We start from the raw sequence: 25,073 nt of genomic DNA, 5'->3' as shown, positions 1-25,073 counted from the left end.
CAAATTCAATTTGTAAATTGTTTGACTTTAATTTTGATTTTCAATATAAAATCATTCACAATGTTCAAAGATTTCTATATATACTATAAATACTATTCTTTCAATTTGAAAAGAGATTACATCTTTTTCCAACATAACTTTATCATCATTATTTTAGTCAATGTTCAAAATGTGACTTGTTTTTATATAATTTTTATATAATCCAATTTCGATTCAGATATTTTTATTTTATTTTTATTTTAAGCAAAACATGAAACACAATCTGATCATTCGGCAGAATGACGTCTGTTGAACTTTGAGTTTCTGGACCTTGTTCCTCGTACGTGGTTCAAATAAGTCGATCAAATGTCCCATTATCCAGCTGGAATGAAGCTGATCATTGATATCAGCATTCCTCAGTTCTACAAGCCCCAAAAGTTCAATGTGTGAGTGTATCGGCTCATTTTAACCCAATATAATCAATCAGATTCTATCTCTTTAAATGTGGCTGCTGGCAGGAGGCTTCATGGAGGCATCTTCATCCAATGAGAAGAATGATCTCAACTCTTTCACAATAAATAGATACAAACCAGCCCAAAGAGTCTAATTGATACGAATGAGACAGTGTGTGGGACAGTGTGTGGGACAGTGTGTGGGACAGTGTGTGGGACAGTGTGTGAGACAGTGTGTGAGACAGTGTGTGGGACAGTGTGTGGGACAGTGGACGCTCAGCTGCAGCGTGTCCATCATGTGACGTGTCTTCAGCATCGATGGCGCTCGTACAGGAAGTGATGTCATAACGGGTCTGGAGCAGGTTCAAGTTGGTCCATGCGTTGCTATGGTGATTCAGCCAAACCTGCTTCGGGGAACCGAAAAGCCGGATCTTCGTCCTGAACAGGATGCGACTGACTCAGTGAGCCACGCAGGAGCAACGGTTTCAGCTTCAGAACATGTTGGATTTCCACTGAGCTCCGTTGTTTCCCTCTGTCAACAACAACAACAACAACAACAATCAGAAGCAGTGTGTCGTGCTCTCACTTCATGAACAATGATGATGAAACTGTTACAAAAAGCTCACTGGAGAAATCCTGTGTTGCTTTTTTCCTCTGATGGGATCCAGAAATCTTTGGAATTCAAGAAAACAATATCAAAAGGAATCAAAGGTAACAACATTATTCTCATGACAAATAGAACAATTAAAATGAAAATCCATATTTAGATTATGAAAAATAATAATCAATATAATATTGAACATATGGTTCCCATGAATATAAGACAGCTGTCAGATTTTTGGTTTCATAATTTTGAGAAAGTTCCCTTTAAATCAAATGAAATCTGACGTTTCATTGATCAGAATCAACGATGATATTGATAAGGACCTTCTTCTTGGATCCACCGGCGCTCAGAGCGGCGATCTTTCCCTCGATGTCGGACACCTGCGGGACCAAAGCGTCGCTTTACTGAATATATATATACACACATATATATATATATATATACTGTAAATTTTGTATTTAAATGTATATTTGCAATATAAATCAATACGTATTTTGATGTATGAGTCGAGATTCTTGTACCTCGCTCTCGGCGCTCTGGACTCGAGCGGCGGTCAGCGCCACCACGTCTTCCAGCTCCGACAGCTCAGAGTCCGTCGCCCCCCCGAAGCGAGCCTTGGCGCCCTTCTCGAGCCGGCGCAGCTTCGTCTCCAGATCGAACGACTGACCGGCCGCCATGTAGACCTGCGCGGTGACACGAGGAGAGCGCACACCTGAGACGGCAAGGACACCTACGTAACAAGGACACGCCTCCGTACTCAAGACACGCCTCTCTAACAAGGGCACGCCCCCTACCAAGATACGCCTCCCTAACAAGGACACGCTCCCTAATAAGGGCACGCCCCCTTACAAGGGTACCCCTCCCTTATGAGGACACTCCTCCCTAACAAGGATACGCCTCCTAAACAAGGACACTCCTCCCTAACAAGGACACGCTACTAACAAGGGCACGCCCCCTTACAAGGATACGCCTCCCTCATGAGGACACTCCTCCCTAACAAGGACACGCCTCCCTAACAAGAACACGCTCGACTAATAAGGACACGCCCCCTTACAAGAGTACCCCTCCCTTATGAGGACACTCCTCCCTAACAAGGATACGCCTCCCTAACAAGGACACGCCTCCTTAACAAGGACACGCCTCCCTAACAAGGAGACGCTCCCTTGTGAGGACACTCCTTTCTGACGAGGACACGCCTCCTTAACAAGGACACGCCTCCCTAACAAGGATACACCCCCTTGTGAGGACACGCCTCCTTAACAAGGACACGCCTCCCTAATGAGGAAGGGGCAGAGTCTTGCCGACGGACACAGAGGGTTAACGGGGCGTGCAGGTCGTGTGTGAAGCTTACGTTTTCCTCAAGTTCCCTGAAAGCATCGTCAGCCATCTTAACGTCGGCCCCCGCTACGTGGGTTCTGTCGAGCGGCTCTGAGGCGCCGTACTCGACCATCGCGCTTTCTGTTGCATTAATGGTCCTCAGGACCTCGGTGGTGAGGTCACAGAGGGCGGCGGCGGTCGATCTCTGAAAGCCATGTAGAGGGGACAGATGTTAACAGCTGGAACCCAACACCGCCCCCCCGACCCCACAGCAGCTACCGGCCCGGACGGAGCTCAAAGTCGTTGTTGTCAAACAAAGCAAAGCTGCCGGTGAGGCTTCGTTAAAGATCCCAGTTTGGATGAAGGTGGAGTTTAGTACGTCTGGGAGATTAAAACAGGTCAACGTGGTCTCCAGGGTGAGAGTCTTTGTTTGGGCTTCAATAAGAAAGTTTACCGTATTCATGACATTTGAAAATCTGACTTTGGCCATTTTTGCCTGCAGTGCGGACGCAACGGAGGGCGAAACACCACCGAGGAAGACACGAGTGCAGGTGTGCTGCAGGTGTCTGGATCCAGGCAGGTAGCTGCTGACTGTCACGTTTCCACAAAGCTGCTGGTCAGGAACTCGGACCCATCAGTGAGGAGGCCCACGAATAGCCTGAAAACATCTGATCTCCATCCTTCATATTTCACATAACCAGACCAGAAAGGTTTTCTAGATGATCAATGTTTAAACACATGTTCTACTGATCTCAACGGTCCCCCCCCTGCCTCCTACCTTCTGCGCCTCGGTGGGCATCTCGTCGCTGGAGGAGCTCAGTTCTTTGTCCTTGGGCTTCAGGCCCCGGAGCCCGGCCGGGCCTTTGGAGCCCGGCGTCTTCTCGGCGTCTTCCTCTGAGGACAGGCCCTTGTCGCTCAGGTTCCCCGCCAGCTGGCTCAGCTTCCTCCTCAGCTTCTCCTCCTCCTCGCTCGGACCGGGCCGAGTCGCAGTCTGCAGAGAGAGAGACGGATGGAGTGATGGACGTCGTGCCAGGACATCAAAGGTGTCACCGGGGACGGGATGACCTCGTCGGCCGGCGTCATTTTCTCCTCCAGGCGGTTCAGCAGACTCTCGATGGCCGACATGCGCTTGTTCAGCTCATTCATCTGGGTCCAGATCAAAGAGGAGACGTGTGAATATGACACCTATGACATCACTCCTAAGGTGTTGATTGGCCAATCTCCCTTACGGGCGGGGCTTGTCCCAGGCTCTCCTGAGAGGAGGCCCTGCTGTTTTTGCGGCGGTGGGGGGGGGGGTGCGGGTACAGGTGGGTGGGGTGGTCCCTCGGGTACTCGTCCTCGTCCGAGGTGTCGACGTACTGCTGCCGAGCCACCGAGGAGCTGATCTTAGAGAGGGAACGAGTCCTCACCATGCGGCTGTCTCCACTATCTTCTGTGAGGACACAGGTGGACACACGCAGGTGTATAGAGACAGGTAGACACACACAGCTTTGTACACACAGGTATGTACTTGTACACCGACCGTTCCTCATGGCGTAGCGGTCCAGGCTCCTGCGGCGGTTTGCTCGCTGGTTGTAAACATCAAACTCAAAATCATTCCTGTGGGCGCGGTCCTCCAGAATCTGATGCCATCAAACCCACAAAGAAGAAGCTTGGTGACACGTTTAGAGTTAACGTCAAAGACAACCAGCTGTTCCTGTCGTACCTGCACGGACGGCCGCCGCGAGTAAGGGAAATATTCTTCGGGGTCGAAGTCCAGCGGATGAACGGAGAGCAGACGTTTACTCTTCCTCATCTGAAAGAGAAGAAGAAGAGGAGATGAACAACTTTAAACCTTCAGGTTCAGAAACACAAGTTTTTTGTTCTTATTTTTCACGTTACCACTTTGTAGCGCTGAACTTCTGCCTCTCCGTGGTCGTCCTCCATCCCATTATACACACCTAGAGGTACAAAAACAACACGTATACACACCTAGAGGTACCAATACAACATGTATACACACCTAGAGGTACAAAAACAACACGTATACACACCTAGAGGTACCAATACAACACGTATACACACCTAGAGGTACAAAAACAACACGTATACACACCTAGAGGTACCAATACAACATGTATACACACCTAGAGGTACAAAAACAACACTTATACACACCTAGAGGTACAAAAACAACACGTATACACACCTAGAGGTACCAATACAACATGTATACACACCTAGAGGTACAAAAACAACACTTATACACACCTAGAGGTACAAAAACAACACGTATACACACCTAGAGGTACCAATACAACACGTATACACACCTAGAGGTACAAATACAACACTTATACACACCTAGAGGTACCAATACAACACTTATACACACCTAGAGGTACAAATACAACCCTTATACACACCTAGAGGTACAAAAACAACACTTATACACACCTAGAGGTACCTACAGGTGTGGTTTGAATTCTCTTTCAATCACTTTATTTCTATTAATGTATTACGAGTATGCGTGTTAATACATGCAGATATTAACACTTTCAAAATGCTCAGAACTTGATATCTATAATCCAACAAAGTAGAAACTCTAATGAGGATGTGTAATAATGTGTAATAATGTTAAACTCACTGCTGCGGACGTCTGGCATACTCTGAGTGTCGTCATCACGGCCCCCTGAAGGAGAAACATCAACGGATCATATGGTCCATGGAGCATTAGGAATAAGAATGTGTTTAAACATTGAGAAGGTTGAATCCAGATTATATATTATGCTGATAAATGTCTTCATTTATTATTTGGATGTTTGTTTCATGTGCATCATGTGAAAACCAAAACAAGTAACAAAGTAAAAGCTTTTTAAAGAGCAGTTTAATAAAAGAGTCTTGTGTTGATGAGCCTCAGTGTGACTGATCTCAGACCAGTGACCTCATCAGCTGACGGGCCGATGGTGTCATGTGACTCGGCGTCACACAGGAAGTGATGTCCACTCACCGTCTCCATTCAGCCTCTTGTACAGTGACCTCATCACCTTGGCGCTGCCAAATCGCTTGAAGCGATTCCTGACGTTGTCGTGGTACCAACCCACGGTGCCGATCTTCAGCACCCTGCAGGAGTACAACAGGTACTTCATCAATACACACAAAATACTCTAGTACAAAGAAAGTACTACATCACATCTCTCACCTGACCTCTCGGTACACCTACTGGATGATCACCTGACCTCTTGGTACACCTACTGGATGATCACCTGACCTTCTCTTGGTACACCTACTGGATGATCACCTGACCTTCTCTCGGTACACCTACTAGACGATCACCTGACCTACTCTCGGTACCCCTACTGGTTGCTCACCTGACCTTCTCTCGGTACCCCTACTGGTTGCTCACCCGACCTTCTTTCGGTACCCTTACTGGTTGCTCACCTGACCTTCTCTCTGTACCCCTACCTGGTCATGCGGCAGTTGTCACACACCCAGCCGTGCTCCTTCTTGTTGTAGCGGCTGCAGGCCTTGCAGGTGAGCATGCGGCAGTCCAGACATGGCCGCCGGCTGTTGACCAGGAAGCGGAAGGGCTGCAGGCAGCGGATGCAGTGCGACTCGGACAGCTGGCTCTGGGAGCCCAGCAGCTCGCGCTTCGTGTCCTCCTTCTCGATTTTGGTTTTCAGGTCCCTGATGGGAGACGAAGGAGGAGCAGCAGCCATGTGTGAGGAGGTGTCACAGTTTCATGGTGAGGGGACAGAGGAACCAACACCTTCATAAAACAACATATACTACTGAATATCCACAGCACAGGTACATCTTCTACTGCTAGGACTAGAGTGGACCTCTGTGTGAAGGTGAGTTAGATGACCGGAGGATTCATGATTATTGATCCTTTCGCTCTCACAGCTTGTGGTGTCGTTATTGATCGAGGACGACCTCTCTCAGAAATCCACGTTCCCAGGGAGAGAACAACAGGAGAGTCTGTCCCTGTGACCATGTCTCAGAGTTCTGCCCCCGGGGCTGATGGGAGTTGCAGTCTTTGGTAACACAGAGCGTCTTTGTGAGCGTCCGTGTGACCAAGTCGTGATCAACAACCACATCTTTCACGTTGTCATTCCTCACAACGTGGACAAATAAAACATGTATACATTCATTCATAAAAATACAGCATCCACAGCACCAGTCAAAGGTTTGGACACATTTAGTCCCCTTTTGCCTGCTGCTGTATATGTATTTTATACAGTTATGAACGTACATATACATACACCTATATTTATTCAGGTATCTGTGGCTCCTGAAGCAACAGATCGAGATGATTACGAAGGACAGAACCCTCAAAAAGAAGCGGGACACAGGGACATAACTCGTATGGTAGAGCGGTCGGTACCCGAGACGCTCCTCTTCCTTCTTTCGGAGGTTGAAGTCTCGTTGGATGACCTCCCAGACGTGTTTGGCCTCTTCGTCGGTGAGGCGCGACAGATCCAACTTGCGCTCCATGCCTCTGAGGGGAGACGTCGCCGTTAGCTCGCCGCGCTTTAAAGGAAGCGGAATTCACTCAACGTGGACCTTTAATCACACTCAGAGTCCGGTTTTGGGGTCGAAACTCAACATTTCAAGCAAAAAAAGGAGACACAATAAAACACAATACTTGTGTTCAACAGATTGTTGTTCTTCTCATTCAAAGTTGTTTAACTGAAGGTCAACTGACTTACGTTCTCTCATTTTATTATAAATCAAACTCATGCAACCTTTTATTCTGGGTGTTTTATTCCAATTAAGATGGATCCGTTTATGCAACAAGTGTTGTGTGAGTTAGCGTCCGTCACCACACCCTGATGACATCACACGCCGCGCTGGAGACCTGTGCTCCTCATTCCATTTGAATATCTACCCAACCAATAACTCAACTTCACACCTGAAGAAACCTTCACGTCAAGTGTCAAGTGTCATTTTTTCACCTCAGTGTGAAGCAGAAGCTAAAGATAAAAACTATGAAATAACAAAAAGACAATGTCTAATAGCTTCAGAGATCTTTACTTTAAAAACGTTCACTGAAGATTCAACAGCTGGATTAAAGAAGAATAAACTCACCGTGTGTTCTGGGAACGAGGAGACGTCCGTCTGAGTTTAGACTGAAAGGATCAGCTGATCACATGATGACCGTCCTCATGACAACACACTGCTGAGGGCGGGACACACACACACACACGCACGCACACACACACACACACGCATGCACGTACGCACACACACACACACACACACACACACACATGCACGTACGCACACACACACGCACACACACGCATGCACACACGCACACACACAGACGCACGCACACACACGGGTGAAGTTACATTGATAACTTTGGAATTAGGGGCCTCAAAGCTTAAGAATAAAAGATAAACCTTATTGTATAAAGTTAGTTGATGATTTAACTCCATTGAAAACAAGTACATTTCATTCATCTTGAACCCTCCTCCTCCTCCTCCTCCTCCTCCTCTTCCTTCTCCTTCTCCTTCTCCTCCTCCTCCTCCTCCCATCTTGTGTCCCGTCTGTTTGCTTTTCTTCCTCAGACACGTTGTTATTGTGTATCTTCATGTCTCAGCTTTCAGGACAGGACCCTCTTCTGTCCCCACGTCTTCTAATCGTCCCTCACACTTCTCCTGCTGGGGTTTCCTATTGTCACAAAGCGTCCTCCAGCGTGTCCTCACTACTGCCTGCGCCTTTTTAAACTGGATTATACTGAAATAGTTATGAGTTTGTAGTCTGTTTCTATTCCTCACGGCCTCTCTACACGTATTCTTCCGCCACTGTTTTTCTGCTGGATGTTACTTTATTTTTGGGGATGGACTGAAGGCCGAAGGCTGTGATTGGTCTGTTAACTGCATCCTTTCAGGAGTCCCACGTTTCAAACTACAAACTAGCTGCCGACCGAAGGATGAAAGGTATTTGTAGTAATATTAGTACTAGTATTAGGTGTAGTACTTGTTGTGGTACGGCTCGTATTAGTAGTTTTAGAATCAATAGCAGTAGACACTAGTAGTAATATCAGCTGTTGTGACAATTACACTTTTATTCATAGAAGTATTTGTAATATTAGTAGTAGTTGTAGTATTAAAAGCAGTAGAAATACTAGTAGTAGCAACTAACACGACTACTATGTTAGAGAGTGAGAGACAGCGAGGCAGTGATAAAGATAGAGAGACAAAGAGAGAGAGAGAGAGAGAGAGAGAGAGAGAGAGAGAGAGAGAGAGAGAGAGAGAGAGAGAGAGAGAGAGAGAGAGAGAGAGAGAGAGAGAGAGAGAGAGAGAGAGAGAGAGAGAGAGAGAGAGAGAGAGAGAGAGAGAGAGAGAGAGAGATGAAGAGCCAACAGGGAGGAAACAGAAACACAACCAGACGTTTGAAGAGGCTTCTGAATGACTCCAGTCCATCAGAAGGTAGAAACTCCACTGGGGGGGTTTTATTTTGAAATGACAGGCCTGGTGAATGAGAGGGGGGGGTGTCTGAAGAAGAGAGTGCGTCTCGGTGCGGTTGCCACGGTGATGGCGAGCCGTGATCAAGCTGATGGAAGTGTGAGACTCTGCTCATGAGACATGCTTCATACGTCTCCTCCTTCTGCTTCATCCACCACAATTCTATCCAAATATGAGAAATTGTGGCAATAAGGACAAAAATAGTCTTTTTGAAGCGGATTGGGAGGCTGGTCTTCAGTGTCGTCTCTAACCAGCCCCACACACACTCATGTAAATCTCACAGATTGAGGAAGAAGAAGCATTTTAAAGTTGAAGAAGAAAGAATTTGATTGATATGAATGAAAGCAGAAGATGTAGAAAGCTGAAGCTTCAGAGCTGGACTGTCCTCAAAGTGGTTTAGTATTTCAAAGGTTTAAATAGATGAAAGTGTGGAGGAGTTGAAACATGAAGATGAGGATTTGAAGAACAAAGGTTGGAACGCTGACGGCTGTTCTAGTCACTTGGTCTCCAGATGAAGTTCACGACGTCAGACCTGCAGCTAAACCAATCAAATGGCTGGACTCGTTGGTAGGAGAGGATCCGACGGGGTCATCCTGCACATCTCTGGCCTACAGGGACCCGGGTCAGAGAGAACCCAGGTCCCTCAGCATTGGACCTGAACGTTGTGGAACTCTAAAGGAGAGAAGCATTCGATCTGCTGAATCTTTGTTAAATCACATTTCACAGCTGCACCCTCAGGTCAAAGAACATCTGAAGGAGCTTCATTTAAAAGCTGAATATCTGTGAGATGTTGGAACCATCAGGAGTTCGATGTCTCTGGTTTCCCAAACAGACACTTCACTCGTTCAGTAGACACAGAGGTCGGGGAACTTCATCTGGTGGAGCGGAGTGGAGCGAAGCGGCGAGGGACCGGGCGGAGACGGGGGAGGACCAACCAGCAGGTCGAAGACCCGCTCCAGCTGAGCCTGAAGCAGGGACGACTGGAAAGACAACAACAACAACAACATCACTCAAAGAACATCTGGAGACGACGGCAGTCAAAGCACAGCCTTATGTGATCGCTACCAGCTGAAGACGACGATGATGTCATCAAAGAGCGCCAGGCAGAGAGAAACTGCGCCATCACTTATTCACCAAATGGATGGAGCTACTTTCACTCCTCATTTTGATTCAAATGAACTAGAAAGATGAAGAAATAATATATATACTAAATATACTACACTAAATATACAAATTTGACATGTTAAAGTAAATACAAAATGTGCAAATATGAAAAGGCATGAATCTGCAGCTATGGAGATCAACAGTGTCAGAGGTCAGAGGTCACTCACCCTGGATCCACAGCGAGCGGCGATCTCCTCAAAGGGAGCAGTCTGAAACCTCTCCACCACCTTCATCCTCCTCTTCCTCAACTCCTCCTCTTCCTCGCCGTCTCTGTCTTCTGCACAACATGAGCGAGCAGCGATCAATCAGCTCCTGAATTGATCCACGAGGAGCCGTCTGCTGGTTCACATTTAAACTCACCGATGGTGCTCTTCAGGGTCTCAAAGGTGATCTGCTCCACCTGAGGGCTCTACGGGGGGGACAGACAGGTCCGTCAGAAGGACAGGTAGAGAGACAGACGCATTGGACAGACAGACAGGTACCTGCTGTGCACAGAACTCGGGCTGCATGTCTATCTGCAGAGAGATGACATCACCGATACTCTTCCTCTTAGACAGGCGGTCCTCATCTAAAACACACAAAGGTAGTACACGCTGCATACTAGTGGTACTCTCAGTACTACTAGTACCAAAAAGATGTTGCACAGTAAATCCTGGACCATCTCACTTTAACAGGGACACCTGCTACTGATCAGAGACAATTGATGGATAGATCGTTAAGCTATAGAACTAGAATCTATATATTCTATATAGTTGGATGTGTGTGTGTGTGTGTGTGTATGTGTACCTGTTATCTGGGGTGTGTACCTGTTATCTGGGGTGTGTACGCTATGTTGATGCGCTCGGTGTGAGCGCTGTAGCTACTTCCTGTCAGAGCCTCGCAGAGCCTTGATTGGACAAACAGCAACTCTTCATCTACCTTCAGCTCACCAGCTGGGAGACTGACACACACACACACACAAATTAAAAGCTGTGAAATACAAAGACCTGATTTTGAGTCAAGCCTTTCAATAAAATGCTCTTTGAGGCCATGAGGTCATGGTGATCAGGTGACCTGGGAGGATATTAAACATTTGATCCATATTTACATGCTCCAAAAACAACTCAATCATCACATGACTGAATGAACACATGTCATTTCATGATTTCATCTTTTCATTGGACGGTTTATATTCATATTTAAAATAAATTCATATTTCCTTCTCGTTCAACCAGATATCGATGGCTGCGGTCACATGACGAGGAGACGTATGATGTCATCCCTACCTGTGTTTGTCAGAGAAGAGCTCATCAGGCAGCAGGTGTGACGCGTTGCTATGACGACCCTCTATCACCTGCAAGAAAAATAATGCTCTTCAGCTTAACAGGTTATTATCGTACCATGTACAGTACCACCACCCCGAGGGCTATCTACTGTACCTTTAACTGTATCACCACCCCCAGGGGTATCTACTGTACCTTTACCTGTACCACCACCCCCAGGGGTATCTACTGTACCTTTAACTGTATCACCACCCCCAGGGGTATCTACTGTACCTTTACCTGTACCACCACCCCCAGGGGTATCTACTGTACCTTTACCTGTACCACCACCCCCAGGGGTATCTACTGTACCTTTACCTGTACCACCACCCCGAGGGCTATCTACTGTACCTTTAACTGTACCACCACCCCCAGGGGTATCTACTGTACCTTTACCTGTACCGCCACCCCTAGGGCTATCTAGTGTACCTTTACCTGTGCTACATACTACGCACATTTATTTGACCTTGTAGTCTGCTGATACCTCCTGGTACTTGAGCACACTTTCTCTGTGTGGTACTCCACCTGAGTGACGTGGTGCTGGAGAGCTGGAGGCGGGCCCAGCTGGGCCAACAGGTGGAGGAGCGCGGCGCAGATGGCGTGGATACCACAGCGGTTAAACACCGACAGACACTCCTGATTGGATAATGCCAGCTCCTAGCCGGCCAATCGCAAGAGAGAGTGACTCATCAGAGAACAGAATTATCATTATATTTATATTTACTATGAACACTTTATAAGAGAGGGGGATTACCTGCAGAGCGAGGACCAGTCGGATCAGGTCCACCAGCACCTCCTCATTGGCCAGCTCCACACTGACGACAGCCAATAGGGTGAAGAGGGCCTGGTAGTGGCCCCGCCCACTGCTCTCCTCCCTACAGGTGAGGTAGACGTGCCTGTAGAGACGCTGAGCGTGCTGCGCGCACACAACACACACAAAAACTAACTTTAATAATCACCAGAAAGAGACAAAGTGGAAAAAACAACAAGAGTAGTGTAGATAAGTATAATAATGAAATAAAAGAGCATCAAACCAAATCATAAATAAAAGAGTAAAACATGCCTTTATAGAAATCTTCATTGAAATGACACAAATAAGAAAATACTAATGAGACGAGTGTATCAAGAAGTATTTTTTACATGACTGTGGATAAAAATAATAATCAAAATATTTAATAGTATGAGTAATAGAATTAAAGGCACTTTTTTGGTTGAACAGCCCAGAGTCTCATCCTGGTTCTGAAGATGACATCATCTCTCACCTTCCTGATGAACAGGACGTCCTGCCGAGAGCTCGGGTCCTCCTTCAGCTCCAACGCCGACACGTGCAGCGCCACACTGAGCACGCACACACACACACACACACACACACGCACACCTCGTGAGCATCCACAGGTGATTTATACAGCACATATCTGGTCGGTGTCGCTACCTGGCGCAGGTGAGTCTGGCGGCGTTGTGGCGCCGGTCCACCAGTGAGGTGAGGATGGAGAGGACCAGCAGGCGGATGTCCGGGTCCTCCATCAGGGTGAAGGACAGCAGGGGCTCCAGGAAGGACGAGGGCAACGCCGTCAGCAGGTTGCCACTCTCATAGCGCTCCGACACCTGAGCAGGAGGAGGAGGAGGAGGAGGAGGAGGAGGCTCTTCAACCACATCAGAAACAAATGCTCTGTGCTCCTCTGAACCAAACTCACCTGAAGGAGCGACTTCAACAACATCACCTGGATCATCCTGCTGCCCTCTAACCTGAGACGGAATAAAGACAACCGTCAAACAGCCTTATTATACCTTTAAAGAATATACTTATTCTTTAAAGGTATAATAAGGCCATATATATATTTTAATACTACCGAGAACCACAGAAAAATGTTTTAAAACAGTTATTTGTAACTATTTATATTTGACTATTGGCCACAGATTTTTGGTGACTGGAGGGCTCGTCCCACGATGTGTTCAGGGGCCGTGGGAAAGACGAGGGCTCTGGGGCTCAGAGGGTTGAGGCGCGTCACGTTGGACGTACCCGGTGTTGGGCGACCCCAGGGCGGGGTAGATCCCGGGTACAGGGATCTTCCCCATGATGAAGAGCATGACCTCTGACCTCTGGTAGACAGGTAGGGTGTTGGCGAAGGATCCTGGACAGAAAACACAGGTTCAAGTGAAGCCATCACCGTGACAACCATTCAACAACAACCACCCACCGATAGTCTGCACGACGGCGTCCTGCAGCGTTTCCTCTTCCTTCGAGGTGGTTTTGTGCTTCCCGGCGTTGTCATAGTAACCGGTCAGCTGGTAGTCGACGCTCTGCCTGAGCTGACGCAGTAGCGTGTTGAACACCTCCAGTACCGTGGGACCTGAAGTACACACAAGTACTCGTGGTAACAATGCACCGATTTATTTTGGTTCAGTGTCGAAGGAGAGCGCTCAAGAGTGAAACTACCTGATGGAGGTGTTACCTGATGAGGGTTCTATCTGATGAGGGTTCTATCTGATGATGGTTCTACCTAATTGAGGTTCAACCTGATCGAGGTTCTATCTGATCGAGGTTCTAAATTATGGTGGTTCTACCTCATCAGGGTTCTATCTGATGCAGGTTCTACCCGATGGAAGTTCTACCTGATCAAGGTTCTATCTGATGCTGGTTCTATCTGATGGTGGTTCTACCTGATCAAGGTTCTATCTGATGCTGGTTCTATCTGATGGTGGTTCTACCTGATCAACGTTCTATCCGATGGTGGTTCTATCAGATGGTGGTTCTACCTGATCAACGTTCTATCTTATGCTGGTTCTATCAGATGGTGGTTCTACCTGATCAACGTTCTATCTTATACTGGTTCTACCTGATGGTGGTTCTACTTGATCAAGGTTCTATCTGATGCTGGTTCTATCTGATGGTGGTTCTACCTGATCAACGTTCTATCTGATGCTGGTTCTACCTGATGGTGGTTCTACCTGATCAAGGTTCTATCTGATGCTGGTTCTATCTGATGGTGGTTCTACCTGATCAAGGTTCTATCTGATGCTGGTTCTATCTGATGGTGGTTCTACCTGATCAACGTTCTATCAGATGGTGGTTCTATCAGATGGTGGTTCTACCTGATCAACGTTCTATCTTATGCTGGTTCTATCTGATGCTGGTTCTATCAGATGGTGGTTCTACCTGATCAACGTTCTATCTTATACTGGTTCTACCTGATGGTGGTTCTACTTGATCAAGGTTCTATCTGATGCTGGTTCTATCTGATGGTGGTTCTACCTGATCAACGTTCTATCGGATGCTGGTTCTACCTGATGGTGGTTCTACTTGATCAAGGTTCTATCTGATGCTGGTTCTATCTGATGGTGGTTCTACCTGATCAACGTTCTATCAGATGGTGGTTCTATCAGATGGTGGTTCTACCTGATCAACGTTCTATCTTATGCTGGTTCTACCTGATGGTGGTTCTACTTGATCAAGGTTCTATCCGATGCTGGTTCTATCTGATGGTGGTTCTACCTGATCAACGTTCTATCAGATGGTGGTTCTATCAGATGGTGGTTCTACCTGATCAACGTTCTATCTTATGCTGGTTCTATCTGATGCTGGTTCTATCAGATGGTGGTTCTATCAGATGGTGGTTCTACCTGATCAACGTTCTATCTTATGCTGGTTCTATCTGATGCTGGTTCTGCCACCATCAGTGGTCCTGCCGTACACTTGTCTTACTACTCACAATTATTTGAATCCTTTCTGTCGTATGCACTGAATGTATTGTACATTGTGTACATTGTGTACATTGTGTACACTGTTCACTCTGTACACATGGACTCCATTGCAGTCAGTCCATCCTGACAGAGGGATCCTCCTCAGTCTTGTGTCTTTTCCTTGTGTCGATGTGAGGGTTGGGGACAGAGGATGTTTCATGTGTACAGACTGTAAAGCCCTCTGAGGATGATTTGTAATTTGAAATGAACTGAAGAGAAGGAGACGCTCTGAACGCGTCTTGTGCAAACAACAAGCTCTTCTGACGGAGGACCAGCGAACCAGCAGTGACTGACCTACAGATCCAGTGGCCTCGATCACGGCGGCTTCGGACAGAACCTCCACGATGCCGGCCCGGACCGAGGCAGGACTCCTGCTGTTAGCGTCCAGGTGACCCAACAGCTGCTGGATCACCAGGTGAGAATGTTGGGACTGGGAAGAGGTTCAGGAACGTTACAAACAACACAATACTTCAGGGAGTATCCGGGTCATCGTCTAGAACTCACCTGGATGGAGTACATGATGATCTGAAAACACTGAACGGCGAAGCTTCGTCCCTCCCACAGACTGTGACTGTCCAGGTGCCTGAAACACACACTGCATGTGTACTACTGCAGTATTATGGCCTGGGACACATCTGATACTACTACTACCACCTCCTCTACTACTGCCACCTCCTCTGCTACTATGACCACAGTACACACAGTGTCTTACATCAGTACAGGTCTGATGGCGTTGTTGACGTGTCCATAAGCAGCTCGTCCCAGAAGCTCCCTGAAGCACACTTCTGTCTCCTCTGCTGGAGACACACTAAATGTGCAAAGACACACACACACACACATACATTTGATGCATCTCACTCAGGTGTGTAGTGTGTGTGTGTAGTGTGCGTGTGGCCTACCTGCCGGGCTGTGTGTGCTGCTGCAGGTTGACCAGCAGGGCGGGGACAATCTGCTCCATGTGACGGGGCTCCCAGATGTTCACCTGCAGCTCGTCATCCACCGTCTTCCTGACGACGCCCTGCAGCCCCCGGATCCCCGAGACCCGGATCCTGCACACACACACACACACAGGTAACCAGGAGCCTCTGAGGACCAGCATGTCTGCATCACGAGCAGCACCTGTTGCGGGTCTCGTGGTCCTCGTGGTCCGAGTGGCACATCTCACTGAAGCGGGACACGAAGAAGTCGTAACTCCGGTGGTATGACGCTGTGTCCTCCTCGATGTTGGCGAACTTCACAAACTACAAGTACATCAGAGGGAACATCTCACACTGAGGAGGGAGTACATGTACATCAAGGACTGAAGGGAGGGGTTGTGTACTACCCACTGAGCTGGTGGCCAGGATGTGGAGGTGTGGCCTCTCGGCCTCCAGCAGGAGGCGGAGTGTACTGAGGAAGCTCTCCACCAGCAGGTTGATGCTCTGACTGTGACAGGCCAGCAGCAGCTGCTCCATCGCCTCCATGGCGATGCACACGTACCTGCAGACAGGAAGTCAAAGCTGTGTTGTTGTTGTTGTTATTGTTGTTGTTGTTATTGTCGTCGTGTACTGACCCGTAACGGTGGCGGTTCAGTTCCCGGGTGAGGCGCTCCGACAGGTAGGCGGCAATGCGGTCCAGCTTCTCCGGAGCCGAGAGGGCAAAGAAGGTCAGCTTCTCCATGTTGGATTTGACCAGCCCGTCCTAAAGCGCACACACACAAACCTCAACTTCCTCTCACTCAACCTCTGCCACTCTCATATCACTTCCTCTCACATCACTTCCTCTCAGTCCACTTCCTCTCAGTCAATTTCCTCTCACTTTACTTCCTCTACTACCTCTCAGTCCACTTCCTGACTTCACTTCCTTCTCACTTCACAGTCCACTTCCTCTCACTTTCCTCCACTTCTTCTCACTCAACTTCCTAAACTTCCTCTCGGTTCACTTCCCCTCGGTTCACTTCCTCTCACTCCACGCTTCCTCTCACTCCCTCACAGTCCATTTCCTCTCACTTCACTTCCACTCACTCCCTCTCAGTCCACTTCCTTTCACTCCACTCCCTCTCAGTCCACTTCCTCTCACTTCCCTTCCTCCACTACCTCTCAGTCCACTTCCTCTGACTTCACTTTCGTCTCACTTCACAGTCCACTTCCTCTTACTCCCTCTCACTCCACTTCCTCTCAGTCCACTTCCTCTCACTTCCCTTCCTCCACTACCTCTCAGTCCACTTCCTCTGACTTCACTTTCGTCTCACTTCACAGTCCACTTCCTCTTACTCCATTTCCTCCACTTCCTCTCACTCAACTTCCTAAATTTCCTCTCGGTCCACTTCCTCTCACTTAACTTCCTCTCACTCCACGCTTCCTGTCACTCCCTCTCACTTCACTTCCTCTCAGTCCACTTCCTCTTACTCACGCTCACTCCACTTCCTCTCAGTCCACTTCCTCCTGCAGGGAACCATAATGTATGTGTAGGAGCTTCTTTACCTCGGGGTCTTCTGGGAAGATGTTGTCCACCAGGCGCTTGTAGCGAGGACGCAGCGCCCAGCAGCAGCCGCACACCCCTGAGAACAGGGACAAGGCAGCAAGGGCCATTCTTCAGCTACAAGAAGAGCTTTTATTTTGAAACAAAAGCCATGAGATTCATTCCGAGACGTTAGTGTTATCGACCCGGTGTGAAACAGGAAGACGTTCTAAACACGCTGAGCTTCGTTTGCAGCCTCATAGTCAGATGATTTAGAACCTGGTTTCTCCCCAAATGTTCTTCCGTTTTTATCTCTCTCGTGTCAGAGGTTTTAGGGGATTAAAGCGCGCACACACACATGCAGACACACACACACACACACACACACAGAGTTCATCCCGTTGTGTAAGGTCTTTCTATTCATATGACGTAAAGCAGGTTCAGCTTATTGTATTCTTGAGTGATTCATTAATACGTATTTATTTGGTTCATTATAATTACAGTAATATTTGCATCTTATTTTTATGGTTTAAACTGATTTGAGAAAAATAAATCTTTTATAAATATTACTTATTTATACACATAAATCTGTGCACACACACACACATAAATGTATACATATGTGCAATTATGAAAAAAAATGTATTCTAATCCTAAATAAGTGATCAAACGATCTATTAATGTATAAGTATTATGGATGAAAAAGCTCATCATTACTGTTTTTAAGTACTTTAAGGGAGAAAATGAAGGTGCACATCAGACGGCTGTTTAAAGACACACATTTCCATCGAAGCCGTAACCATGACAACACTCAGGATTAAATCGGTTTTCCCACTTTGACCATTTCACAACATTGAGACTTTAAGCAAAGAGTAAAAAATACATTAAAGAAAAATGTTAATATTTCTCACCGTACATGATGACGACTCGTTGAGCTCACATCCACACACAGACACACACACACACACGGATTAACAAAAAACATGTGTATGTGTGTGTGTATCTGTGTATGTGAGCGTGAGTGTGTGTGTGTATGTGTATGTGTGTATGTGTGTGTGTGTGTGTGTGTGTGTAGCAGCTCAGCGCTCGATAATCTGGTGGATTTATTGCTGCACATCAGCACTGAAACCACGCAGTACAAATACCACACAATACTACAGCTCTTTCAGTCAGCAGTACTAGCAGTACTCTTATGGTAGCATTAGAGTGTATAATACATATTTGTATTACTATTTCATTTTTATTCATATTTTCATTGAATTTAAGCAATACATCTCAAATAGTATTATATAACTAGTAGCATAAGTAATATTAGTACCATCTGCAGTATTATTATTATTAGTATTCTCAGAATTGTCTTATTATTTGAATAAGCATTATCAGTATTTGTATTAGGGTTAGTAGTATTATCAGCAGTCATACCAGTAGTACCAGTAGTAGTACCAGTATTATGTGCTACCTGCAGAGTGTCTAAGGTTAACAGATACTACGGATTATTAGTTATACTATCAAGAGTATTGCTACTATTAACTGTAGTAGTATTCATAGTATTATCAGTAGTAGTACTGCAGTACCAGCTACCTGCAGGTGTCTGGTGGTCCAACACGGAGCAGAAGTCCTGCAGCAGCCTCCGGGATCCAGAGATGACGGCGGCGCCTCTGGGCATGCTGGGTAAACTGGGCATGGAGACTCTAGGCATGCTGGGTAAACTGGGCATGGAGACTCTGGGCATGCTGGGTAAACTGGGCATGGAGAGTCCCATAGGCATGCTGGGTAAACTGGGCATGGAGACTCTGGGCATGCTGGGTAAACTGGGCATGGAGAGTCCCATAGGCATGCTGGGTAAACTGGGCATGGAGACTCTAGGCATGCTGGGTAAACTGGGCATGGAGACTCTAGGCATGCTGGGTAAACTGGGCATGGAGACTCTGGGCATGCTGGGTAAACTGGGCATGGAGAGTCCCATAGGCATGCTGGGTAAACTGGGCATGGAGACTCTAGGCATGCTGGGTAAACTGGGCATGCTGACTCTGGGCATGCTGGGTAAACTGGGCATGGAGAGTCCCATAGGCATGCTGGGTAAACTGGGCATGCTGACTCTAAGCATGCTGGGTAAACTGGGCATGCTGACTCTAGGCATGCTGGGTAAACTGGGCATGCTGACTCTAGGCATGCTGGGTAAACTGGGCATGCTGACTCTAGGCATGCTGGGTAAACTGGGCATGCTGACTCTAGGCATGCTGGGTAAACTGGGCATGGAGACTCTAGGCATGCTGGGTAAACTGGGAGGAGTGAAAAGCTTTTCACCTTCTTTCTGGTCACATTCCTTTACATCTTAACTGCTCCAAGTACAACTTTAAGGTACTTGTACTTCCTTTTCTATATCTAAAGGGTAGTTATTGTACTTTTACTGCGACTAAATGTATCCAACAGCTTTAGTTATTTTACAGAATACAAATAAACACAATGCCAAACAGGTACTTTTACTTATGATACTTTAGAAGTACTGATTGAATCCATTTAATGCAGACCTAGTACTTTTACAGATTGATATTGCTACTTCCAGTGAAATACAACATACAATTACTACAGCGGCCAAATAAAATCACTATCAAATATAGTTATGGAATATACTTAGCGTTAAAAAAAAACACAAACCAGAGAAGCGACGTCCAATAAAGTTTTGTCTCGTTAATAGCTCTTTCCTTCGCTGACAAAGCACTGCATGCTGGGTAGTTCCGCCGTCTCCTCAATGGGGTTCTGCTTCCTAAACCTGCTCACAGAGGCCATGTGACCCAGAGCGCCAAAGCAGGTCAAAGTACAACGTGTACCAGCTTACGGTGTTTTCCTAGCCGTCAGATGGAAGTATTCACAGAAGTACACGGCAGCAGAGACGTCCCCCCGGTTTGACTCCAGCGTCGCTAACAGGCGCCACACAGAGCGCTTATGTAAGGGACCCCGGGCGACCGATCGATAATCAATGGCCGCACACGCCAGCCAATCAACACGTCCGAGGGTTTAGTGGAATAAGGGACATCACGGCAGAGATCACAGTGTGCTGGTGATGGAGTTGACAGGGAGCAGGGCAGCCCAGAGGAGGAAACCAAGCGCCCCCTTCTTCAGTCTCTGCCGCCCTCTGGTGTTTGAGGCCGGTCAATGCAGTGAAGCAGTTCAGAGACGGGTAATAACGGGTCAACCTCACTTCCCACCTACAAACAGTCCTCCAAGCTCCGCCTCCAGCTCTGGCATGTGGGCGTGGCCAAACACGTCCACGCCGCCAGCCGTGTCCCCCACAGTCCTCCACCAGGGCAGCCTGTGCGCCTGCAGCACTGCATTGTGGGAGTCGCGGGCCCGCATGGCCACGAGACTCGAGCGGCTCAGGAAGGAGTCGGCGACCGTCGTTGTAACCACAGCGAGGGGCGGGGCCTCTGATGGGAAGAGGAGAAACGTGTGTGAGGAGAAGCTCCAGCAGAGAGTGTGTGTGTGTGTGTGTGTGTGAGAGTAAGAGACCTCGGAGAAGCTCCAGCTGTGTGTGTGTGTGGGCCAGCAGCACCTCCACCCGTTGCTCCTCCCTCCTCCGCTGCTCTACTCCCTGCAGTGCCGACAGCAGCAGCAGCTGCGCCTCCTCGTGGAGGCGCTGGCACTGCTCGTGGGAAACTCGCGATGACTGCAGGCAAAGCATTGTGGGTAACACATTTGTTGGAGGTTTGTTTCCATGCCATTTAAAAAGGAGGGAGAATGTCTTACTGGATGCAGAGAGATGTGCTCCTCCACCTGTCTCTTCAGTTCCAACCTACGGCTGTCCGTCAAGCCTCTCTGACCAATCAGGAGAGACGTGGTGGGCGGGACCAACGCTCCTCTTTGCCTCTGCAGGAAGAGACGCACCTGAAAGAGGGAGGAGACAGATACTACAGATGTAGAGACAGACAGGTGGAGGGACAGCAGGGTGAGAGACAGAAAGAGACCGACAGGTGGGCCGCTGACCCCTGAGTGTTTAAAAGGTGGAATTATTAAGGGACAGAATGTCTGAGAGAATCAAACACTGACGGACAGGGAGAGGCCTCCAGTGGCCATGTGACCATGTGATAAACTGTGAGGCAAAAAGGGTCCCCACAAGTACAGAAACACGAGTGTGTGTGTGTACCGCTCTCTGGAGCGTCCTTGCAGCCTGCTGCTGTGTGTGTGCGTGTCTTGTTGTGTTGTTGTAGCGTTGTCGCTCTCTGAAGCCTCGCCAGAAGCTCTGGATCAACACGGCTGCTCGCCACTCACACTCCTTCAGGTAGGGCTGCACCTGGTCTACACACACACACACACACACACACACACACGTTTAACAAAATGTGTGTATTACATGAAAAGAAATAACACAAATAATAGAAAATAGAAAAGGAGTTAATCATCTGGTGGTGTGTGTGTGTGTGTGTGTGTGTGTGTGTGTGTGTGTGTGTGTGTGTGTGTGTGTGTGTACCAGCAGGAAGTAGCTGCAGCAGGTGTCTCTGTTTCTGGTGGAAGGCCCTCCTCGCCCGCTGACGCCTCACACACACCTGAAACACACACATTACTAGAGTACTTCAGTCAGTACTAGTACTACTAGGGCTGCAGTAGTACTCTTACCTGATACGTAAGCTCCTCCTGCCATTGCTGCGCCTCCTTCTGCTGCTGCTGCCTCCTCCTCCGAGCCCTGCACAAACAGTGAATTACTTAGTGCACACCTGAGGTACTAAGGTGAGGACAGACAGACAGACAGCTACCTGTATCTCCTCTGCAGCCTGCTGACCGCTGTGTTCAGGCTCTTCACCCTGCGTCTTGTCTGAAAGGACCTCCAGGCCGCTTGGATCAAACATGCCGCCCTCTCACGCTCAGTACACACCTACACACAGGGGGGGTCAGAGGTCAACAGAGACAGAGGCAGACAGACAGAATAACAAAGACAGACCTGTGGACGCCTCCTTGTGTCAGATTGGATGAGTGCAATCAGCTGATCCACTTCCTGGTCAAAGCCCCGCCCCTTCCAGTCCTTGTCCAATAGGCTGTCCAGACCTGTTGAGACAGCGTGACAATAATTGTTATTGATGTGATGGTTTAAATGTATGAACATCGCCGCGTGTGACCTCTGACCTTTGAAGCTGAGGAGGAGGGGCCGGACCTGGACCTCCTGCTGATTGGCCATGAGGAGGATCAATCTGACGGCGGCCCCGCCCACTGAAGAGTCGCCGCTGACGGCCAGCTGGCCAACGGCTTCGTTGAGAAGCAACAAGACGGAGTCATCGCTCAACTCGGACAGAAAGTCCCTGTAGAGAGAGGAGCACGCGTCACCTACAAACAACAACAACAACAACTAGACAAACAACCTGTGTGTGTGTGTGTGTGTGCACGCCACCTGCTGGCTGCGCAGGTCTGAACCCACATCTGGACACACAGCAGGGACACAGTGACATCCTCACACATCTGGATGTGCTCGTAGTGGACGGAGCTGAGAACTGGAGACACAGAGAGACGAGGTGACTGTGGACCTGCTGATCAATAGGATCAATGATCCATGAGCAGTGCACTCACCCTGGGTGGTGAGACAGGTGTGAGACCTGAGCAGACGTCCCACCGAGTCCATCACCTGCCTGAAGAGAGACAGGCACTGACAGACAGGTGGAGAGAGAGACAACAGGCGTTACACTTCATATTATGAGCAGAAATGGATCAAAGAGAAGCTGAACTTTAGTTGTGTGAATATGAACCAACATTTAGTTGTTGTTAGTTGTTCATGCTCCGTAATAAAAGATGACCTTCTTTATCTGTACTCTCAAGGCGTTTATTGTTTGGCTCAGCAGGTTGCTAGGCAACGGGAGCATAAAGCTGATCAGGAAGTCCCCCCCTGTGGACAGACCGTCCCCTTTCAGAGACGCTTTGTGGTTGTTGGAGGACCAGAAGCTCCACAAGGATGCAGGAGCTGAGCGGCTCACCTCTTCCCGCCTCATCAGCTGACTGGCCAATGAGAGGAGTGCGTCCATGAGTGAGGGCAGGAGCAGCCTATGAAAGGCCTTAGAGCGAGGCCCAGGGTCCACCCCCACACAGCAGGCACTGAAGAGACAGACAGGTCTTTATACCACTGTTTGTCTCTCTGCACGTACAAAAATAAATACGTACTAATTACTTTGTTGTTGTAAAAAAAAATTGTGAATTGTGATTAAAGATTATGTTGATTTCTAATTCTGAGATTTTCAAAAATGTGATTCAATAAAAACACAAACTAATGTAAATGAACAATAAATGACCTGGTGAGCGCGGCCAGCGTGGCGGCGGCGCCCCAGTTTACCCGCGGCCTTCTGGGATCTGGAGTCAGGAGGCGGACGCAGTGACTCAGAACGCCGCTCCGGTACAAGAGGGACTTCCCAGCAGCCAACGGGGCGGCGTGTGACCGCAGGGCCGCCGAGGTCAGCGTCTCTGGTTGACACGGACACACACACACTACGTGGTGTAGATGCACAGGTGGGCTAGCAGGCCCAGTTAGCATCGCCACAACCAGCGCCACGTTTCCATGACAACCAGACCAACATACTAAAAATGTACATACAAATTAAAGTATAAAAAGGTCATTTATTTCCCATTCATTCCTTTTTCCCTTTGGTCTCACCCTCCTCTTCGGGGTACCCGGGTTCACCCGGAGGTGAGGGTCTTTTACCACACTCACCTCCACCGTCCCCTCACCCACAAACAAGAGCTGACGTAGCTCCACCCGCCCTTTGCCTCACATTCACAGCGTTAATTAGTTTTAAATTACTTTTCTTGATATTTCCCAAGTTTCTACGTAATATTACTAAATGTCATAATCTACACATGTCCCATAGGTCTTTATTTCTCTCACTGTTCAATGCGTCGGTCAGAAGGAGGACTTTCTGCTCCGGGTTCAGATCTCCATCCTCCAGCTTCCTCTTCAGCTCCGACACCAAAGCCTCCTCCTGCACCAGCTCCATCCTGCACCACCTTCACACCCAAACACAGAGGTTACTCCTTCACCTCCACCCCCAGTGACTGGAGTAAAACAGGAGAGGAGAACCTCTACTTCCACTGTGACTCCATTAGAGACCACGTGATGGAAGCACTACGTCATCGTGAACTACTCGATGAGCATCCTGATAGAAACGACACTGTTTAAGCGGCGCATCGCCACGTGATGTGCGTGAGGAAGCGCGTGAGGACACACCTGTTAGCACTAGCAGCTCGTGCCGAGTTTCCCAGGAGCTCTCAGCAGACACACCTAACGTGACGCGGGAATGTACAATGCCGGAAGATACAAGTGACGTCACACGACCTTCGCGTTAACACGTTGACCTTCGTGGATTTAGGAACGCCACGCAGCCTCTGAGCTAACAAGGGTAGCTAGCAGCGTTAGCTTCAAGCAGCAGGGCAAGCTAACGCGCTTCTGTTTCTAAGGTAACGTGACGTCACGATGCTGCGACGCGCCGCCCTCTGCAGCAGTTGTAGCGGATCAGTGGAAAGATAAAGGAATAAAAGTTTTAAAATAAACATCCCAAAAAAATGAATTGACATGATATAAAGAAAACAGAGAAATACAACAATAGGTACAATTCAAATGAATAAAATACTAAATGTTAATAACAGATGC

The 25,073-nt window shown here is 48.0% G+C and overlaps 3 protein-coding genes across 7 annotated transcripts; all 3 read right to left on the bottom strand.

Annotated features, from left to right (window-relative positions):
• Nucleotides 1-642: 642 nt before the first annotated feature.
• On the bottom strand, nt 643-7,538 carry mlpha (melanophilin a). Of its 3 annotated transcripts, none has more exons than XM_062561557.1 (16): nt 7,423-7,538; nt 6,719-6,832; nt 5,797-6,018; nt 5,342-5,454; nt 4,979-5,023; nt 4,234-4,292; nt 4,058-4,147; nt 3,875-3,974; nt 3,582-3,784; nt 3,418-3,498; nt 3,131-3,343; nt 2,387-2,557; nt 1,557-1,718; nt 1,359-1,415; nt 1,058-1,103; nt 643-963 (listed from the first exon to the last, which is right to left on the bottom strand). In XM_062561557.1, exons 2-16 carry the CDS (start codon nt 6,826-6,828, stop codon nt 923-925), a joined length of 1,713 nt encoding a protein of 570 aa, XP_062417541.1. In that variant the 5' UTR covers nt 6,829-6,832; nt 7,423-7,538; the 3' UTR covers nt 643-922. The 3 variants fall into 3 exon arrangements, with proteins under 3 accessions (XP_062417541.1, XP_037331977.1, XP_037331987.1); XM_037476080.2 differs by having other exon boundaries at nt 6,719-6,864; nt 7,423-7,517; XM_037476090.2 differs by lacking the exon at nt 2,387-2,557 and having other exon boundaries at nt 7,423-7,537.
• A 326-nt stretch (nt 7,539-7,864) lies between these two features.
• LOC119219902 (protein EFR3 homolog B-like) lies at nt 7,865-19,488 on the bottom strand. Its single transcript, XM_037475396.2, has 22 exons — nt 19,034-19,488; nt 17,476-17,552; nt 16,566-16,693; nt 16,342-16,492; nt 16,133-16,254; nt 15,913-16,062; nt 15,726-15,821; nt 15,518-15,596; nt 15,308-15,443; nt 13,471-13,623; nt 13,293-13,404; nt 12,967-13,018; nt 12,705-12,877; nt 12,535-12,610; nt 12,027-12,188; nt 11,798-11,929; nt 11,237-11,304; nt 10,778-10,911; nt 10,454-10,539; nt 10,332-10,380; nt 10,139-10,248; nt 7,865-9,787 (listed from the first exon to the last, which is right to left on the bottom strand). The coding sequence occupies exons 1-22, from the start codon at nt 19,473-19,475 to the stop codon at nt 9,653-9,655; spliced, it is 2,823 nt and encodes a 940-aa protein (XP_037331293.2). The 5' UTR covers nt 19,476-19,488; the 3' UTR covers nt 7,865-9,652.
• A 152-nt stretch (nt 19,489-19,640) lies between these two features.
• Nucleotides 19,641-25,073, bottom strand: iqcb1 (IQ motif containing B1). 3 transcript variants are annotated; one of them, XM_062561544.1, is made up of 14 exons: nt 24,651-25,073; nt 24,312-24,430; nt 23,722-23,890; nt 23,410-23,527; nt 23,009-23,084; nt 22,833-22,932; nt 22,571-22,743; nt 22,389-22,492; nt 22,204-22,322; nt 22,067-22,133; nt 21,921-21,996; nt 21,597-21,748; nt 21,200-21,337; nt 19,641-21,119 (listed from the first exon to the last, which is right to left on the bottom strand). In XM_062561544.1, exons 2-14 carry the CDS (start codon nt 24,418-24,420, stop codon nt 20,454-20,456), a joined length of 2,067 nt encoding a protein of 688 aa, XP_062417528.1. In that variant the 5' UTR covers nt 24,421-24,430; nt 24,651-25,073; the 3' UTR covers nt 19,641-20,453. The 3 variants fall into 3 exon arrangements, with proteins under 3 accessions (XP_062417528.1, XP_062417527.1, XP_037331955.2); XM_037476058.2 differs by lacking the exon at nt 24,651-25,073 and having other exon boundaries at nt 20,515-20,880; nt 20,963-21,119; nt 24,312-24,595; XM_062561543.1 differs by lacking the exon at nt 24,651-25,073 and having other exon boundaries at nt 24,312-24,596.

This window comes from Pungitius pungitius, chromosome 3 (assembly GCF_949316345.1).
Source record: "Pungitius pungitius chromosome 3, fPunPun2.1, whole genome shotgun sequence".
Classification (NCBI taxonomy): Eukaryota; Metazoa; Chordata; class Actinopteri; order Perciformes; family Gasterosteidae; genus Pungitius; species Pungitius pungitius.
Note: the sequence above shows the minus strand (reverse complement) of the source record. Positions and strands in the feature narration are given on the sequence as shown.

Coding starts and splice junctions, on each gene's coding strand:
- mlpha (XM_062561557.1), bottom strand. CDS start 6,828: ATGGAGCGCAAGTTGGATCTGTCGCGCCTCACCGACGAAGAGGCCAAA. Junction 4,293..4,978: donor TATGCCAGACGTCCGCAGCA/GTGAGTTTAACA, acceptor TTGTACCTCTAG/GTGTGTATAATGGGATGGAG. Junction 3,785..3,874: donor CCGCTACGCCATGAGGAACG/GTCGGTGTACAA, acceptor GTGTCCTCACAG/AAGATAGTGGAGACAGCCGC.
- iqcb1 (XM_062561544.1), bottom strand. CDS start 24,420: ATGGAGCTGGTGCAGGAGGAGGCTTTGGTGTCGGAGCTGAAGAGGAAG. Junction 23,528..23,721: donor ACGCTGGCCGCGCTCACCAG/GTCATTTATTGT, acceptor CTGTCTCTTCAG/TGCCTGCTGTGTGGGGGTGG. Junction 22,744..22,832: donor CAGACCTGCGCAGCCAGCAG/GTGGCGTGCACA, acceptor CTCTCTCTACAG/GGACTTTCTGTCCGAGTTGA.
- LOC119219902 (XM_037475396.2), bottom strand. CDS start 19,475: ATGCCCAGTTTACCCAGCATGCCTAGAGTCTCCATGCCCAGTTTACCC. Junction 13,019..13,292: donor CTGGGGTCGCCCAACACCGG/GTACGTCCAACG, acceptor ATTCCGTCTCAG/GTTAGAGGGCAGCAGGATGA. Junction 10,540..10,777: donor GTACACACCCCAGATAACAG/GTACACACCCCA, acceptor TGTGTGTTTTAG/ATGAGGACCGCCTGTCTAAG.